The 20,124-nt window shown below is 37.4% G+C and overlaps 2 protein-coding genes across 3 annotated transcripts in view; both read left to right on the forward strand.

The window, feature by feature from the left end:
• Positions 1–5,360: 5,360 nt before the first annotated feature.
• LOC141906644 (uncharacterized) lies at positions 5,361–9,654 on the forward strand. The gene is made up of 5 exons (XM_074795920.1): positions 5,361–5,515; positions 5,605–5,937; positions 7,121–7,146; positions 8,446–8,606; positions 8,844–9,654. Exons 1-5 carry the CDS (start codon positions 5,416–5,418, stop codon positions 9,259–9,261), a joined length of 1,038 nt encoding a protein of 345 aa, XP_074652021.1. The 5' UTR covers positions 5,361–5,415; the 3' UTR covers positions 9,262–9,654.
• A 2,666-nt stretch (positions 9,655–12,320) lies between these two features.
• The window catches only part of LOC141906641 (uncharacterized), a 63,429-nt gene continuing 55,625 nt past the window's right edge, over positions 12,321–20,124 (forward strand). For both annotated transcript variants that reach the window (XM_074795915.1, XM_074795914.1), the window contains exons 1-4: positions 12,321–12,516; positions 12,610–12,903; positions 13,129–13,455; positions 16,163–16,498. In XM_074795915.1, coding sequence (XP_074652016.1) covers positions 12,420–12,516; positions 12,610–12,903; positions 13,129–13,455; positions 16,163–16,498 — 1,054 coding nt within the window. In that variant the 5' untranslated portion in view covers positions 12,321–12,419. The remainder of the gene's footprint in view (positions 12,517–12,609; positions 12,904–13,128; positions 13,456–16,162; positions 16,499–20,124) is intronic.

Below are 20,124 nucleotides of genomic sequence, written 5' to 3' on the forward strand. Positions count from 1 at the left end.
CCGCTGGACCGTTAGAGGCTGGGCAACACAGCCAGTTCCACGAGGGTGTAGCAATATGTACACATTAGTATGTAGTTTAAATATCCACAGTAGAAAAAGTTGTATTTAGGTCCGTAAGACCGTTAGAGGCTGGGTGACGCAGCCAGTTCACGAGGGTGTAGCAATGTAACAATTATATCATTCACAGTAGAAATAAAAACGAGTAATTCATATTGAGAATGTGAGGTACACATTGTGTTGTTTCTTTTATATATAGTAAACAGGCGTCGGTGTATGACTGTATTATATTGCAAGTCATTGCAAATAGTGCTGATAGCCTAATCAGATAGATGGCGTGTGTATCAGCAACACATTCGAGGCCTTACGGTGGCGGGTAGTGGTGAGAACCGATATGGATGTTAGATTTGTGCAAAGGTGGGACGGGCTTTCCTCGTCTCGTGTGGAGAGTACTTTCCGTCCTGTCAAAACAGGGTCCGTTGGTGTTGCGAGGGTAATCGCACCGATCATCTGTCGGCGTATGTATCAACTACGTCTATATTTCAATCTGTTTGGATTGAGGAGGTTCTTAAAATCATCGATCTGATGTGATCTGAAGCGATTTTTTGTGTGTGACCGCCGGGCGGTATCGATTCGACCAGGTATTCCTTGGTTGTCGAATATTGATATAGCGTTATGTTGATAAAACGACACGTCGGGAGTAAATTGACTGCCCTTAGCATCAGTCCGAGCGGCTGTATATCGAGTCCTGAGAGTGTCTATACATGAGCGGAACGGAAACTGATTTAAACGGTTTTCACCTTATTTTGCATAAATCTTGATTGAAGGATTCGTATGAAGCACATAAAACCGACTATTATTACGGTATTGAGGTTGAGATGGTGGTGTGCCTTACACACATCTCGCGCGGACTAGAATGTCTCTAAGATTTTTGCCGCGTGTAAATAGTATTCTAGGAGGTTCCTTGAATATTATTCTCAGAGTCGCGTTCGATTGGATTATCTTCCAGTGTTTTGTAAGCGACTGACGGATATTATCCGTGTTCGGATGGTATTTGGTGATCAGTGAGATTGAATCAAATGAGCGCTTTTTTGTGCGCGTGTGTAAGAGATCCGTACGATATCGTTGGTCCGCTTTGTAGATTTGAGCGCGGATTTCGCGAGCACTATAGCCTCGGGCCCGGAGGTAACCCTGTAGTTTTTTACATTGTGAGCGGTATTCGCTTTCGTCCGAGCAGATTTTCTTAAATCTGAGAGCCTGTGCGTATGCAATGTTGTTGCTGCAGTGAGGCGGTGACACGATTCTTTGTGTAGGAGCGAGTGTGCGTCCGTGGGTTTTGTGTACACCCTTGTTGAGAGTTTACCTGAGTTCTCAAAATCTTTCCCTTTGTAGACTTCAACGTCTAGGAAGGGTACCTTCTCCCTTGATTGTGTCAGTTCGTATTGGATGGTACGGTGTGATTGGTTCATATGTTCGAAAAATTCGAGTAGTTTATCTTCACCGTGGGTCCAGATTGAGAATATATCATCTATATATCTCCAATATAACATGGGTATAGTATTGTTCGGTGCCGAGCGGAGACATTTAGTCTCGAGATAATGCATGAATATGATCGCTAGACCCGGGCTGACTGTTGAACCCATGGCGCAACCCTCTATTTGAAGGCGGTGTTCGTTTTTCCCGAAAGAGAATTCATTTCTCTTCAGTATTAGATTCAGGAATTGAACGAAGCGTCTTTTGTCTGGACGGCGAACTGCGTATTGTAGCGGGAAGTCATCTAGACTTCTTAGGATGCTACTGATGGCTTCTCCGTGAGGGATGTTGGTGTATAGACTTTTGACATCCATTGTCACCAATATCGCATCTTTCCGGAGGGGAGGGAGGGAATTGATTTTGTTGAGAAAGTCATTGGTATCTTGGATGTATGTTGATACTCGACTCGCGATTGGTCTCAGAAAATAGTCCAGATATTTGGATATCTTTTCCGTGGGGCCATTGTTGCCGCTTAGGATCGGTCTCCCCGGGTTGTTGACCTTGTGAATTTTCGGTAGAAGGTAGAACTCGGGGATTTTGATATCAGATCCCGGTGTTAGATATAGCCACGTAACATGGTCTATTTCTTGGTTGTTTCTCATATCGTCTATGATTCTTTTTATTTCACTTGTGACTAAAGTAGTGTCGGGTGGAGCGATTGACCGGTAGCTGTTGGTGTCATTTAGCTGTCTCAGAGCTTCTTTTTTGTAAGAGTCTTTGCTCATGATAGCTATGGCTCCCCCTTTGTCACAGGGTTTTACAATGAGATCTTTATTCCGATTTAGTTCGTTGATCGCTTTCATCTCGTTTCTCGATAAATTGGATTTGAATTTTTGTGTGAGATTGAGTTTTTTGAGCTCTGTACGCGTTAGTTCAATATAACGTTCGAGCCGGCGATCGCCTGATGTAAGCGGATTGAATTGGCTTTTCCCTTTGAAGGGGTGCAGTGAGTTTTTCTCACGGTTTAAAATATATATTTCAACCTAAGGCGGCGGAAGAAAGCTTCGGCGGCCGTGAGAAGTTCGTCCTTCTGTGTCGGTGCATTATTGGGTACGAATTTCAGACCCTTGCTTAATGCATTAATGGTGGTTTTGCTAACCACGTGGTCTGATAGGTTGACCACAAATCTGTTGTGCTGGGAGGCAGTTGTAGCGGAGGGTTTACCTCGGCTGATGCGTGACCCAGTTGAGTGGTTTTTCCACTGGTTGTTTTTCCTCCTACCCATGAGGGGAGTAAGACTGGAATGTGAGTGCGTGATACTGTGAGCAGAGTTCCGCGTGTGTCGTAGTTAGTGAATAGCTAACTATTTATACTCTCTGGGTGCTCCCGCAGGGCACCAATCGGAGAGTTTGTTGTTTCACAGGCTAATTATCACTGTTACGCGCTGATTGGCTAGAAAATTATTGAGTCACTTGACGTCGTGTAGTACACATCCGGTGGTGTGTTGTGTGTATATATCGTGATTTGCTAATTGCGTGATCGTTCTTCTGTGTATTTATCAGGTTTTTCACTCCTTCAGTGTATGAGGGGGTGATTCTGTGTATAAATTGTGTGGACCGTGATGTTCACGGCAAGTTCTGTTACCCACACGGGATCGTTCGAGTTAGCGATCTACTGGTATTCCTCAAGTAATTCCGTGCCGTAGCAGGGACCAGTTAACCGTATGGTTGGTTGTAAATAGAACCGATATTGCTATTCTGCTACCGATGTGGGTGGCTGGACACACCGTCTATGTTGGCCATTTTCACGTTGAAACAACGGCTTCTACCCGGGGGTAGGAAAAAGAAGACATGTTAAGGTGTTTGGGTCCGCTGGACCGTTAGAGGCTGGGCAACACAGCCAGTTCCACGAGGGTGTAGCAATATGTACACATTAGTATGTAGTTTAAATATCCACAGTAGAAAAAGTTGTATTTAGGTCCGTAAGACCGTTAGAGGCTGGGTGACGCAGCCAGTTCACGAGGGTGTAGCAATGTAACAATTATATCATTCACAGTAGAAATAAAAACGAGTAATTCATATTGAGAATGTGAGGTACACATTGTGTTGTTTCTTTTATATATAGTAAACAGGCGTCGGTGTATGACTGTATTATATTGCAAGTCATTGCAAATAGTGCTGATAGCCTAATCAGATAGATGGCGTGTGTATCAGCAACACATTCGAGGCCTTACGGTGGCGGGTAGTGGTGAGAACCGATATGGATGTTAGATTTGTGCAAAGGTGGGACGGGCTTTCCTCGTCTCGTGATTATAAGAATTAGTTAAGCAACTCGATGCTGTGTGAAGATCTTTCAATAACTTAAAAAAACTATTTGTGCTTAACTTTAGAAAAAGAAGAATTCAACTAATATAGTTGTGATGCCAGAGCGAGCTTCAGATTGAAACAAAAACAAACGAACATCCGTTCTCCGCAACCGACAATACTCGACCGTTTTTATTCTGATTTGTACACGTGATTATACGTCATGACATCGTAACTCAATTCAGTAGCAATGAAACCAGGACGTTTTCCCATTTGTTAATAGTTTTTTTTTGTTTACGGAAGGCACGGTTCATTTCAAAATGATTATTTCTAGTGCGCAGGCTTAGGTACGTACGCACGTTTGGCGAGGCGATAGTCAGACCTCGCTAGTCTAACTGTTACGTCGTTAGTGGCTTTAAGAGCAAATGCCATCAAAATAAAATATTGTGTAAAAGTCATTTTCAAATGTGATGTATTCACAAATTATTATCTTTTTCTTCGCTTGAGTGGCTACCGCTTCTTCGTCAGCCGGCTGGTCGGTTACTTTCTCGACGTTGGAAATTCGCTCCCATCGCCTCTCCCACGACGAAATTGCCGGTCCAGTTGAAAAAAACGGTTTAATCGGCAGCATTTCGCGAATGTTTACAGCTGTTTCGGGCTGTAGTCTTCACTTATCGATATAACCAAAAATGCATATGTATTTTTGATAGAGCGTTACTCGTAAAGCTTTCTCATGTGCGCAACGGAATTTTTGATCGCTTTCAGATCGGCTTCGACGGATTCTACACGGGTTGTAAGGTTTGCTAGTAAAGTAGTCATTCGATCAACTTTTTCTTTTACTTCCGGTAGAATGCTGATTTTATGATAATGAAAATAATCTTTATTTACATTGAAATAATAACATAATATAACACTAAGTTTAATAGGATTTTCTGAAGGATTTCCTGGAGTAGAGTCTCGATGTTGCTGCAGCTTTTACACTCTTACACTTAGATTGACGACTCCAATAGAAAGAATAATGAGCGATTGTAAATCACAAGCTTTGGTTGTTTGCAGTTCGGTACTTCTTGCTCAGTCTATAGAGTGGAACGGTTTGATTTCGAATCGGCTGTGTATGTCCAGTATTAATACACCACGATTGAATAAAAAATGGCGGACTTATTTGAGGCAATTCCAATTTTAACACAAAACCAAAAAAGGCCGATTCCGCCATATTGAATTTGAAATCCAACAGTTTTAGGATTTATTTCAATTACGTACATCTTTTCTCAATGTAATTAATGTACGGTCGATATAAACATATATCGCACAGGGATCCATAGTTAAAGCTAGATATTGAAATAATCATTGAGCAAAAATACCATATTGCAAGACATCTAGGGAATTAACTTTTCACTATTGTGAAATAAGGACACTTCCTGCGTCCCCTGGAGTAAAAAGCGATTTTCTTTTGTCCCAACTAATCAAATAAGGTGCAGTTTATTTACCGATAACTATTTAAATCTATTTCCGTATAAATAAAAATCAACACAGCGAGATACGGGCTTCGATTGATTTAGATATGATCATTTTGTCCATTGGTAAGGAACTAGTTTGGTAACGTGCCTAGTTTTACTGGGAGTTTTAGATCAGAATCCTGAGAATGATGTTGAAGAACTGTTTCGTACTAATCTGCGTCGTAGTTTTACTACAACTGGGAAATATACACAGTACAGAATTTTCTCGAATGAGGAGAGATGAAAGTAAGTTACTCAAATTATCATGAATGATTTTTTTTGCATTGTTTGCGTTGCACTTGTATGTGACATTTCGACACATCCGTTCTTTTCAGGCGATCGGTATATCACAACTCATACACATCGAACCGGCAAGATAACCCATGGACAAGAGATAAACTATAGTTGTAGCATAGCGGTTGGAAAGTCAGAACCTAACACAACATTGATATATCAACAGAAGAAACGAAATTCTGAATCATGGGGCCCGCTTCTTGGAGGTATAGAACCTCACAGATATGTCAAAGAGAAAATACGCGCTTACGCTGATTTAAACTTCACAGCAGATTTCAAACTACACAATGGAACGTCATTTAGATGTCTAGTAAAGGAAAACTCTACATATCCGAAACCTTGTCAGTTTGATATAATTGTAGTTCATGAAACCGGTAAGTAATGGTTTCTTAACCATTAGATTCATCAAAAAGCGAGACAAAACTATAATTTATCTGTATAGTTAACGTGTCTTGTGTTTGTAGTTCATTTTCAATTAAAAATGTCTTAGATGAAGCACTGAACACATGTGAAGTGTGGACGAACAGTTTATGAAAGTGTGCTGATAAAATGTCTAATATCTGGTGTTTGTAGTTCATTTTCAATTAAAAATGTCTCAGATGAAGCACTGAACACATGTGAAGTGTGGACGATCAGTTTATGAAAGTGTGTTGATAAAATGTCTAATGTCTGGTGTTTGTAGTTCATTTTCAATTAAGAATGTCTCAGGAGAAGCACTGAACACATGTGAAGTGTGGACGATCAGCTTTTGAAAGTGTACTGATAAAATGTCTAATGTCTGGTGTCGCTCGTATCAAACATGTTTGATATTTTCGCCCGATTATTTACGCCGGTGATCGTATCGCCTGCAAATTCGCTCGTCTGCCCGCACTCGGTGAATTCCGCCGAGCGATCCATTTTTATCAACAAATAGGATGCGTTGTTGATATCACGTGACTCGTTAACTCCCTTCCATTAAGTGCCAGTCGCTGACCGAATTTCGGTTGGATCGCTACGTGTGCCCGCTCTTATCGGACGTATTAATTCGTCGGCGAATTTAATCAATTCAGTGAAGTGATACCTCAACTACTCAAACTTCCTCAGTCTTTAAATCAACAACTTTACAGTGATAACAGCTTATCATTCATCTCATATTTACTTTCGAATAAAGTGACTTTTCAGGTTGTGATGTTTACGAGGGATCAAATATCAGTTAACTAAAACGGAAGAGCCTTGTAATATTTGTCCATCATTTATTAGGCTTTATTGTTATTTTCTCTATTATCTAGAAATATTTGTCTATTAGAATATCATATCTGGGTAGATTATTTTAGAAATATTATTACATTTAATACATTTAATAGCAGGGCACATTCAGTCGTCGCTATATCGATCCGAAAAGTAGAAAAGGTCACGTTTTGATAAGGCGAGGCAAATGATTTTAAACAAAAGGGCACATTCAATTTCAAGCTAAGTTGCTTTTTCCTGATCGGGGCGTGGAAGCGTTCGTGAAAACCAGGCTTTAGGTGGAGATCGAAGCATGATTTTTCTAATTCGGTTGGTTCTTTCTCGTTTCAGATCATTCAACTACTGATCTACCGAAGGTGAGAATCTGCCTCTCAAGCCTTAGTCAAATCAGGGAAATGAAACTAACTTCCCTGGTCAAATTAAAACCACGTAACTCTTGAACTAGAGTAAAATAAACCACTCAGAACTGTGGAACTGGATTCAGATTGTAGAACTGGATTCATAATTGATATGATAATATATTGATTATTATTGGTCTTTTGATCTTTAATTCTGACACATAGATTCTGTTTTTCATCCTGCGAGTTTTGTTACATGTATTTCTGGTAATTCCACCTGATGATGGCAACAGTCGAAACCTGTAACAAACACAACTAACACTATAATAATAGTTTATTTTTCATTTAACTTAAAGTACAAGATATAATAACGACAATAGTGAAGAGAAATAACAGTTAAATGAAGGAGGCAGTGAAAGCCTAGAGGCTGTACAGGTCACTGCACCTGAAAAAATTATAATAATTATAGACTGTTGTATTTTTATATTTCAAATATCGCGCCCATACTTTGAAATATATTCAGGTCCGTAGCAAAAGGAGTAAAATGGTCTAGCGGCCATGAGATCAGATAGACACCTTAATTAGAGAAAAAAATACAATTTAAGAATCCGTCATTTTATTCCAAAATCAAGATTTTCTGGTTGGTTTGGACCAACAAGATTTTTTTCGCTACGAGTTTCGAATGTCCTCTATGCATGTGCGCAAATCTAATCTAAATCTCATTGTGTGAATATTTACTTCCTAGACAATTCACTAATTCAATTCATACAATAGTCGTCTGGCCTTTATAGAATGTTTTATGCCCTCTCTAATTACCGAACTCTAATTGAAGGCTTGTCACTTTTAAACAATACCTAACAAGTTAACTTAACGTGTCAGTCTACATTGTATTGACATACGAAACCGGCTGAAAAAATCGTGCGACATCGTCGACTATGTCGCTGGACCCTTGTGACGAAGTTGTCATCTGTGTAATGTACAGCGGCCATCCGAAATCTGCCTTCAGAAATAATCTTGATCGGCCAAAAATTCGTAGCCCTACGGCCCTGTCATATTCAACACATCAAAAATGTCAGTTGGACGGTTTTGCTATGTACTGTATTCTTGTATTGGTATTTGATAATTAACTTTAATATGGCAAAAATAGCCGAAACGTTGTGGTTTTCGAATAATAAATTCTATCATTTAAAATCCAAATTGTAGGATTTCGTCAAGTGTACACGAATTAGTTTAATCGAATTATAAGTTTGATTATTGATTTCTTTTCGAATAAAACGTCATTCAAAAATTCTATTTCATTATTCTTACAACTTTCAGACTAAATCAGACCCCTATCACCGGACCATTAAAGACCGAAACACAACTGACCAGCCCACAATTGATCGGACCATTCTCTACTTCGCCTGCGGAGCGACTGGAATCATTTTGATCGTTATCATCGCTGTTGTCATCATTTGCGTCATTGTCATCATTCGCAGGTTAGTCGACCGGAAAACTCGTCATACATACACTGTGTGGTTCTCCATACCCCAGTGATTATGTTAATGAACATCTTATTCTGACAGTTTCAAAATTTTGGCTAAACTAACATTCCTAATTTCTAGCTGGATTGTGAAGTATTGTTAAGGATGCAAATTTGTTATGATTATTATAATAATCATAACAAATTTGCATCCTTCACAATAATTCCTATACTGCTACATTAAACATTTCAGATACAGACATCGTTCGTCCGTTGAAGGTCATGTGGATACTTCAACACAACCGCAACAGCTTGAAACCGGTGAAGGTCATGTGAACACTTCAACTCGACCTCTTCAGCTTGAATCAAGAAATGACGAGTTGTACATCTACGAAGATCCGGATGATTGCAGAAATTCCGATAATTTTTCAAAAAGAAAACTTCTGAGGAATGCTGAAACTAGATTACAACATAACACGCAAACTCATAAAGCCATGAGAGCCGAGAAGGGCAGAGACACAACTCCTTATATGGATATGACAGCCGGGAAGGGTAAAGATACAACTTCTTATATGGATATGGAAGCCGGAAAGGACACAGATACAACTCCTTATATGAATATAGAAGCCGGGAAGGCGGCAAGTTTAAAGAAAGAAACAGTTCATACATAAAATTTGAAACGGAGTTTAAATTGAAAGAAACTTTTATTGAACATTTTGTTTTAACGTTCTTGTGGATTGATCGTAAAAAAATGCGATCCGTAAATGTATAATTATCCATCTTAAAAATTAAGTATAGTCATAATGTCAAATATGTTAGTATAATCTGTATACACAGTGAACCCTTGATATATTTTCTATACCGCCAAAATCGTTCTGCACCGACGGGGGCTTTCTGGGTTTGATAGACCTTTTAGATTTTGTCATACTTTTCTATACAAATAAATTTTGATTAACTTGAATTGAAAAAGAAAACATGCAGGTCGTTACAAACGAGGGTGGAACGACCGTAAGATGACACCAGCTTGATCCGCCGATCGAGACAGGATTTGAAACACGGCTCCGTATATATATATATATATATATATATATATATATATGTATGTATATATATATATATGTATGTATATATATATATATATATATATATATATATATATATATATATATATATATATATATATATATATATATATATATATATATATATATATATATATATATATATATATATTTCAACTAGTTCAGCTTGTTATGGTAATGGTTTAGAACTGACATCATAGGAGTTTTAATGATCCACACAGACTGAACTATATATATATATATATATATATATATATATATATATATATATATATATATATGTATGTGTGTGTTTGTGTGTGTGTATGTATGTATGTATGTATGTATGGATGCATGCATGTATGTATGTGCATGCATGTATGTATGTATGTGCATGCATGTATGTGGAGCCAAGAACAGTTGTTTGTAGATGCAGCTCCAAATAGTTAAAATAAAAAATCAATTCGAAGCACTGTAGAAAATATAGGGAAGTTTTCAGTTACGGTTAAGTAAAGCGACAATTTTGGACAATTTTGGAACTGGTTGGCAGGGATTGGTTATGTTGAATCTGATCTTTAAGAGGAGCCCCAAGAAGTAGCAATTTATACTGTCAACTGACTGAGAATAAATATAATAGGGTGACAAATTATTTAGGAAAAAATGTATAACCCACATTTTATCCAGAGTTTTTGAAATCTGTAGAATAATCCTTTAATCGTTTTGTCATGAAAAACTCTCTTAGAAACTTTTGTAAAATTTGTTATTATTGCTAAATAAAGTTTTATAATATGCTATTCAATTATTTACTATTTCTAGTATTTAAATGTTTTTTTCTCAGCCATCTGTATAATTTGCATGTATCATGATAATTTGTCATACAAGAAATATTTCTTTGACAATAAAGTTTATCATTATTAATGAAGAATGAAGGTGATCTATTTATAAAACTTACGTCATATCATACCTGGGCCAAACTAAAAGATGATGGGGGTAGAAATATCCGATTTGAAGAAAATCGATGGGTCTATCAAGAAAGTTAAATAACAAATCAAAGTAAGTATAACATTTTAAACTGGAAGGAGAATATACTGAAGATAAACTTCAGTGAAAAAGTAAAATCGAAAGTATTTTTTTCTTATCATCTTGTTTATTTGGTTATTATCTTTAAACTTTATGTTTTTTATCTTTTGTAAAATTCAAAGTCGATTATAACGTTTCTATATGAACACGTACACACTAGAATTTCTGTCACATTATTATTTGATGGGGAGGTTTTCACTGGTTCATCTGTCCTTCCTTTTAATTCAAGGAATGTATATAATCCATGTTTTATCGAGAGTTTTTCTGTGATATATTTAGTTTTAGCGGAGCTAGAAGTCTGTCGAATATTCCTTAAATCGTTTTGTCAAAACTGTCTTAGAAACTTTTGTTTGTTTTGTAAATTTGTTACTATTGCTAAATAAAGTTTTATGATATATATCGATAAGAATCATGAGAATTAATATTAAAACATTTTATATTCTGAATGTACATCCACTGTATAACTTGTTAATAATTTCTTTGTAAATAAAGATCTGATAATCATCCAGATAGTTAAATAATAGTGTATTTTCGTCTATGCGTAAGACGCTCATTAATTGGCTCATTAATTGCGGTTTGGGCAGGGCTCGCCTGCATCCACCAGAGCCCTGCGCGCAGGGTGTTACTATACGACTACTTCCAAATACCCAAGAAGTTTCAGCCTGCGCGCAGGGTTTTTATAGTTTACAAAGTAGACATACAAATCAAAACACGCTCAGTAAAAATGAGACACCGCGTGTGGAAAGTTGTTTATTGATACATTACTTGGTTTTTTGGATTTTATATGTAATGCCTCTTTGATGGTGATTTCAAAGACATTTTTGACAGAATCAATGATTGAAAAGTTGTGTTTTTAAAGAAAAGTTCAACGCACAATTTTCACATGATGTTAAATGTTCCAATATCGATGAAGGTGAAGTTACATGTTCCTTTACATTGTTTTACCAATGTATGTGTTATTTTGAATCACGCAAACATTTGAATTTATAAATTACATTGGCCAACAAGGGTGAAGGTGTACACTGGGAAAAGTAGTTCCTTATTTTGGAACTAGTAAAGACAATACGAATGTTCACGTTTGGTATTGTTTGATTAAACCATTTAGTTTTCTGCTAGATATGATCGAAGGAAGACCTATGTAAGGGAAAAAAACGATGGGGACACATTTTTCGTTACATGAGACGCTCCGATCATGTTCTATCAGGTGACTAATGTTGATTTGGTGACGATGATAAAGTCAGAATGAAAAAAGATAAGAATAGTAAAACCGGTTGAAGGCGGTCTGTTGATAAAACTTATGTCATATCAAACCAGGGCATTTCATTAAACTATTAGAGGATGGAGCTAGAAATACATGATTTGAAGAAAAACGAGGGATCTGACAAGTAGAGTTAAATAGCAAATTGAAGTGAGTATGATAATTTAGAATATACTGTAAATAAACGAACAACTTAAAAAGTGAAATTGAAAGTATTTTTTTTTTGTCTTATCATCTTGTTTATTTGGGTTATCATCTTTAAACTTTGTACATAGTTTTTATCCGTCGCAAATTCAAAGTCGATGATACCGTTTCTATATGAATACATATACACATGAGACGTGTGAGAGCGCGGGGTTGATTCCAATCGATTCCAATGATACCAAGTATCCAAACTTATATTCCAAGGTAACGCGTTAAAGCCTTAAAGATGAAGAACTGGATCTGGTTGGTAATCGGTGTAATTCTACTGCTGGAAATCTTGTTCAATTCAGAAGCTGTACCGGTACGAAATATGAGAAATACTGGTGAGTTTAAAAGATGAACTACCTTTAAACTGCAGTCCGGTTTTATAGACTGGTATTAATTATATTACGTATATTGTGTATTTGATATTTCAGCACCTGATGGAGTTGTACTGGACAGTGTGAATGTATTACCGGGTACAAACATGTTACTGTCGCAGGAAGGTAAAACTGTTAGTATTACTTGTAAACAGAGCAGCTCTACAACGACTGGTGTACACTTCCAGCTACAGGTGAACATTGGGACAGGAGGGAGCTGGACACCATTACCTCTTACCTCGTCTAAACCAGTGTGGAAAATTGTACCCAAGAATGGAAAACAGTATAAATGTGTGGCCACTAATTCGAAAGGAACGAAAGAAAGTCAAATCTACCAATCAGATGTGATCAGTGAGTATAGGCCGTTCTTTCTAAGACGTTTATGTCATTGATTGAATCACATCTGCAAAATCCGAGCTTTTGTAAATGCCAATCAATTTCGACTGTACACTCTATTGACCCATAGGTTTAGAGTTCTTTTGAAGAACAAACAAAACTGCCCGTAATCTTATCTCCTCTGTTTCCAGTTTCACGGACTCTGGTAAATTGTAACTGATTGATCTAAATTTGTTATAGGTATAAAGATACATGAAAACCCGTGTAAGGTGGCTCAATTCAAATCACTGGCTTGTACTTGCAACGCCACTAGTAAGATTGGTAATCCAAAAATCAAAGTGAAATGGTACGCAGATGGATATCAAGAAGGTATAAAAGATTTCTCCACAATTCCACCAGGCGTAAATACTCCGGTGAAAGATGGAGTTATCAACAGGAATAAGATGGATTATAGAAACCTGATTTACTCAACATTAACTCAATGTCGTTTATGGAAGTATAATGGGATAGAGTTACCGAAACCACTTCAAAATCAAATACTTCATCAAACTAAAATGGACGTTACGTGTAAGTTGTATAATATTTTCGTGACAGTATTTCCATACAATATCAGAGTGAAATCTGGTGTGAGTATAGGTGTGGTTACATTCCTAGTGATACCTATCTTCCCTGTGGATCACATGTAAAGAAATAATGGGATAAAGATGACAGAAAACCACAAGAGTATAGTATATCTATTCTTCCTAACTCATACATATAATATGATATTTGGACAGATTTTAAGTTCGCTATACCGTTATGAAGGATCCATTGCTAGCCAGCTGGCTGTGTTGTGGTATGGATTCTCCACCTATGTTATGGTCCGTATATCTTCCAATGCTGTGAATACGGATTAGGTTGTCCAACTAGCGTCGTGGTAATAATTCCTCTCAATGATGGTGCGAGGACACTCTCTTAGATCAGATCTCAGTCATTGGTCTTGACTTCCTTACACGGCTCCCAGATATAACTTAACATATTCTAAAGTTATCTTTCGTTTATTTCCTCTTGCTAGACGTATCGGCCCCACTCCGCGCGGATGCGCCACCCCGCGGGATTTACGCGAAGCAACAAACACAAACATGGCCACTCTCTCAATTTTCAACGATAGAAATCGTGTGTGCATTTCAATTATTTCGGCTGTTAGGGTTTTAAAGCACAATATAAGTTGATGATGAGATATGGCGATGTTATTTAATGATAATTCCGCAGTGAAGCTAGTCACGAACGGTGCCGATTGAGTGTACAGCTGAAAAAACACTGAAATGTGCGTAGTTGCGTAATTATTTGCAGTGAATTGCAGACGAACATGAAGCCTTAACGGCCGTTTGAAAAAAAATAATACCAATCGCAATTGTAAAATAAAAATGAGATAGAACCTAAGTTAAAATTCTGGCCATTTCTAAAATGTTATTACTAATTTTTAGTCAGTGCCGAACGTTTAGTTTTCCAACAATAATGAGGGGTGGTAGGTAGTCATGCAATTCAAGTCATCATTTATTACACGTTACTTCCGTGTTGTTGAAAATCTCGCGAGTCCTGGACCAAACCCCAATTTGAACAATGTGATCTGTGTGCTGGCCACAAATGCACACAGATCACACTACACTACCCATTACACACTCCAGTACCCACAGCTTTCATATATCCATCCAAATATTTAGAGTGTCTTTCTTCCTGGATGTATACAGATCATTCCCCGGAGCTCTCGTGCTTACAAAAACATCCCTATTTATATCACTTTCTCTCATGTAACGTGTGCAGGTCCTCTTCCACAAATGGCTTGGAATTCATGGCTTGTGACGTATTCATACGTAACAACATTCCTCCCATCCATATATGGGCGATGACGTGTCTGCACACGTCACAATTTTCTAAAAATATATTTTTTGCACTCAACGGAGTCCATGGCCGCACAATATTAGGTTTACCTACGTAGACACATACGTCACTTCCACACTTGTTTATTTATATAATTAATATTTATGTTCATGTATGTACATATCCATGCAGGTTGTCTGATACTGCAATACTGGCCATGAACTCCAGCTTCCATGCACTACTTGTTGATATTGTTTTAACCGCTGATAACTGAACCCTACTACTATGTTCCCGAAATATATATATATATATATATATATATATATATATATATATATATATATATATATATATATATATATATATATATATATATATATATATATATATATATATATATATATATATATATATATATATATATATATATATGTGCATATATATCCTAAACGTCTTCATAATAGCTGTACTGTCAATAATAAAAATGATAATAATGTATTTCTTAAAAGCGCTTTACAACAATAGATTAAATTGACACTATTAGTTATAAGTTATCAGTTTTCTCAAAATAAAAATGTTTGAACCGATGATTTATAAACGTCAAAAGATTATAGCCCTAATGTGTTCTGGCAAACTATTGCATTGACAAGGGGCAGATATATTCTACCATAAATGTTCGAAAATCAAATGTTCGAAAATCTAATTTTGGAAGTTGTTTGATGGGAGTGTCGTGTCTACTGTACGAGTACGTATTGTGGGGTTGACTAACATTCCGAAATTGATGGCTGCTTGGCCATGTATGGTTTTGTACATGGCGTGCGTCACGTCTACATTTCTCCGGAGTGGGCCATTTTAGGAGTCCTAGCATCTCAGTTACACTGGAGGTGCTCTGCGATCTGTTTAGGACAAACCTTGCGGCACGGTGTTGTACCTTTTCGAGTTTGGCGATATTAAACTTGATATGTGGATCCCTGTTGATCCATATTCTAATATCACGAGATTGAATTATGCCCGTTGTTTAATCCTGGGTGATGAAATATGTAAATTTCTTCTGTGGAAGCCGATAGTTTTGTTACAGATACTGTCAATGTACGCTAATTTTATGGTAAGACTGAATTGAAAATTATCTGGATTTGTCGCCACGGGCACAAAAACAGCTTCGTTTCTGCGCTCGTTTTCGCACATTTTTGGAACAAAGTTCGTTTTGGCGGGGCGCAGAAACGAGAAATGACCGCGAAGAAACACGCAGAAACGGGCGCAAAAACAAAGCTTCGTTTCTGCACTTGTTTCGGCGCGTTTCTGCGCAGTAATTACTCTTGAGAAATTTAGCTGTAATGAGTGATGGATTAGTGAAATATTAATGATTGAAAAGTGAAAAGTCATTTCTCAAACAACATCATATTTTCTATTTCAGATTTTCCCGCTGAAATTCAAACACGAGATACTTTCACCGGAGAACCTGATATTAGAAACCAAGGAGAAGTTGTAGAATATATTTGTAGAACTTTGGGTGGAAGGCCCGATCCTACAGTGATATACCAACAGAAGAGGAGAGGTTCAGAACAATGGGAGCCAATTCCTGATCCACAACCTCGTAAAGTACCTCTCAAAGGGGGTTTAAAAGGTTTTGACACAACGTACAAGTTTAAAGCTGATTTCACACTGCACAATGGAACGTCATTTCGATGTGCTGTAAAAAAGAACCTTACGTTTCCAGAACCTCGACAATTTAATCCAATTATTGTTCATTGTAAGTAACAGTTTCTTTTTCGAATTTGAGAATTCATCCTGAAATTGGCTTTGGGTTTAAACAGTTTACCTTGCAATGGTACAAACCCCTCAACCTAGTAGACATAAATCCACCCTGAACACGGTATGATTCTATGCGAAGATCAAAGCAGATCCTCACGATGCTGTCAGGTTCAAATCCCTGTCGGGGAAGCATAGCTCTACTGTGAGAGGGGTTCAGAGAACCTGATAGACCTTTTTAATACCACATACATCGCTAGAAGATTTGCAGACACCGTTTTATTATGGCAAAAAGAAAATTTTCCATTTTTATAACTAAGAATGATACCAAGAAAATTACCTGAAACTGGCAACTGTTTCAATTAAGTTACCATCAGCATTATTTTATTCAGTACAACTTGCAGTTGGCGAAAACAATGAATTTTGTTTTGTCGTAATTAATTATTAGATTCGTACGGACTTTCGGCATATATTGTATATTTGATATTTCAGCACCTGATGAAGTTGTACTGAACAGTGTTAATGTATTACCGGGTACAAGAATATTACGCATATCGTATATTTCATATTTCAGCAGCACCTGATAGAGTTGTACTGAACAGTGTTAATGTATTACCGGGTACAAGAATATTACGCATATCGTATAATTCATATTTCAGCACCTGATGGAGTTGTACTTGACAGTGTAAATGTATTACCGGGTACACGAATATTACGTATATTTAGGGTTTTCTGTTTCTTCACAGAAAACCCTATTGAAATTCGCGTGATTATTAGGGTTTCTGCTGCCTTCGCAGAAACCCTATCGTAATTCTGTTGATTATTATTATTATTATTATTATTAGGGTTTCTGCTGCCTTCGCAGAAACCCTATTGTATTCCTGCTGATTATTAGGGTTTCTGCTGCCTTCGCAGAAACCCTATTGTATTCCTGCTGATTATTATTATTATTATTATTATTATTATTATTATTATTATTATTATTATTATTATTATTATTATTATTATTAGGGTTTTCTGTTACATCACAGAAAACCCTATTGATATCCGCGTGATTATTATTATTATTATTTTCTTCCACGCTATTTTTACCAAAAGAACATAGGCTTTGTTACCTTACCGCTGTTTCAAATACAATCCATATAATATCGTTCAGCTCACTGAGATCTACAGCCCGCTTGTTTTTTCACGAATCATCGTTACAAAAGCGCTGTCGGGCCGTAAACATCGAAAATTTAGCCCCATTCAATGGGGCGACATGTTTTTCGAGTCGTCATCCCGAAATCAACCAGCAGGCCGACTGTCACTTCGATTATCAATTCAAGTATAAATGAACTAATTTATTGCTGCAGACTTCACATTCAGTAAACTAAACACGCCGAAGAGATATAGCGGAGAAAAGCTGTTATGTCGACGAGGTATCAAAATAAAAGAATATATTACTTTATTCGGCCGCGGGCTTCAACCTCTATATCAATACGATCAATACTCTATATTTCCTACAGTACATACCGATCATTGTCAAATGCACAAGGTATTTACTAAATACAAGTATATAACACATAATCCTTTCCGTATGCTGGACTCACACTTGACATTCGGAGAAAGCGTTCGCTGTGGGGGAAAGGGATCGTTCGCTGTGTCGCTTGAAGTGTTTATCGAGTTTGACGCGGCTTTAGGCCTACCGGTACTGAGCTTTACTGTATCAAACAAACACAGTACAATTGTTGCGTTTATTAACGGACTCATTGGATTGAACTTCAAAACAAAATTTACGATATTTAGGTGGGTTGTTAAATTCAATAGGCCTACGACCAATCTGTACGGATGTTAGGCCTACACATATACAAAGGCCTACATAGGCTAGTAGCCTCTACTAGGTTGAGCGTTCGCTGTGGGGGAAAGGAGATCGTTCGCTGTGTCGCTTGAAGTGTTTATCGAGTTTTTCGCGACCTTATGGCTTTAGTATGGTGGCTGATAAGGGCCATGCGTAAAAAAACACGTTTATGCAAATGAGGGTGACATTATGACAAAACGACAAAACTAAAATAACGCGACAAAACAATAATTTTGGTTTTATCGCCCGCGACAATTCATTATTTTGGTTTTATCGCCCGCGATAATTCATTATTTTGGTTTTATCGCCCGCGACAATTCATTATTTTGGTTTTATCGCCCGCGACAATTCATTATTTTGGTTTTATCGCCCGCGACAATTCATTATTTTGGTTTTATCGTCCGCAACAATTCAGTAGTTTGGTTTTGTCACCCGCGACAATTCAAGATTTTGGTTTTTCTGCTGCGACAATTCATTTTTTGGTTTTGTCGCCCGCGACAATACAATATTTTGGTTTTATCGCCAGCGACAATTCATTATTTTGGTTTTATCGCCAGCGACAATTCGTTATTTTGGTTTCATCACCCGCGACAATTTTTTTTTTTGTCAATATTTTGGTTTTATCGCCTGTGACAATTCAATATTTTGGTTTTATCGCTAGCGACAATTCATTATTTTGGTTTTGTCGCCCCGACAATTCATTATTTTGGTTTTATCACCCGCGACAATTCATTATTTTGGTTTTATCACCCGCGACAATTCATTACTTTGGTTTTATCGCCCGCGACAATTCATTATTTTGGTTTTGTCGCCTGAGAAAATTCATTATTTTGGTTTTATCGCCCGCGACAATTCATTATTACGGTTTTATCGCCCGCGACAATTCATTATTTTAGTTTTATCGCCCGCGAAAATTCATTATTTTGGTTTTATCGCCCGCGACAATTCATTATTTTGCTTTTGTCGCCCGCGACAATTCACCATTATGGTTTTGTCGCCTGGACAATTCACCATTTTGGTTTTGTCGCCCGCGACAATTCATTATTTTGGTTTTGTCGCCCCGACAATTCTTTTTTTGGTTTTGTCGCCCGCGACAATTCATTAGTTTGGTTTTGTCGCCCGCGACAATTCAATATTTTGGTTTTATCGCCCTCGACAATTCATTGTTTTGGTTTTATCTCCAGCGATAATTCAATATTTTGGTTTTATCGCCCTCGACAATTCATTGTTTTGGTTTTATCTCCAGCGATAATTCATTATTTTGGTTTTATCGCCCGCGACAATTCAATATTTTGGTTTTATCGCCCGTGATAATTCATTATTTTGGTTTTATCGCTCGCGACAATTCATTATTTTGGTTTCATCGCCCGCGACAATTCATTATTTTGGTTTTATCGCCAGCGACAATTCATTATTTTGGTTTTGTCGCCCCGACAATTCTTTTTTTGGTTTTGTCGCCCGCGACAATTCATTAGTTTGGTTTTGTCGCCCGCGACAATTCAATATTTTGGTTTTGTCGCCCGCGACAATTCATTATTTTGGTTTTATCGCCCGCGACAATTCAATATTTTGGTTTTATCGCCCGTGATAATTCATTATTTTGGTTTTATCGCTCGCGACAATTCATTATTTTGGTTTTGTCGCCCGAGACAATTCATTATTTTAGTTTTATCGCCCGCGAAAATTCATTATTTTGGTTTTATCGCCCGCGACAATTCATTATTTTGCTTTTGTCGCCCGCGACAATTCACCATTTTGCTTTTGTCGCCTGGACAATTCACCATTATGGT

This window comes from Tubulanus polymorphus, chromosome 6 (assembly GCF_964204645.1).
Source record: "Tubulanus polymorphus chromosome 6, tnTubPoly1.2, whole genome shotgun sequence".
NCBI lineage: Eukaryota > Metazoa > Nemertea > Palaeonemertea > Tubulaniformes > Tubulanidae > Tubulanus > Tubulanus polymorphus.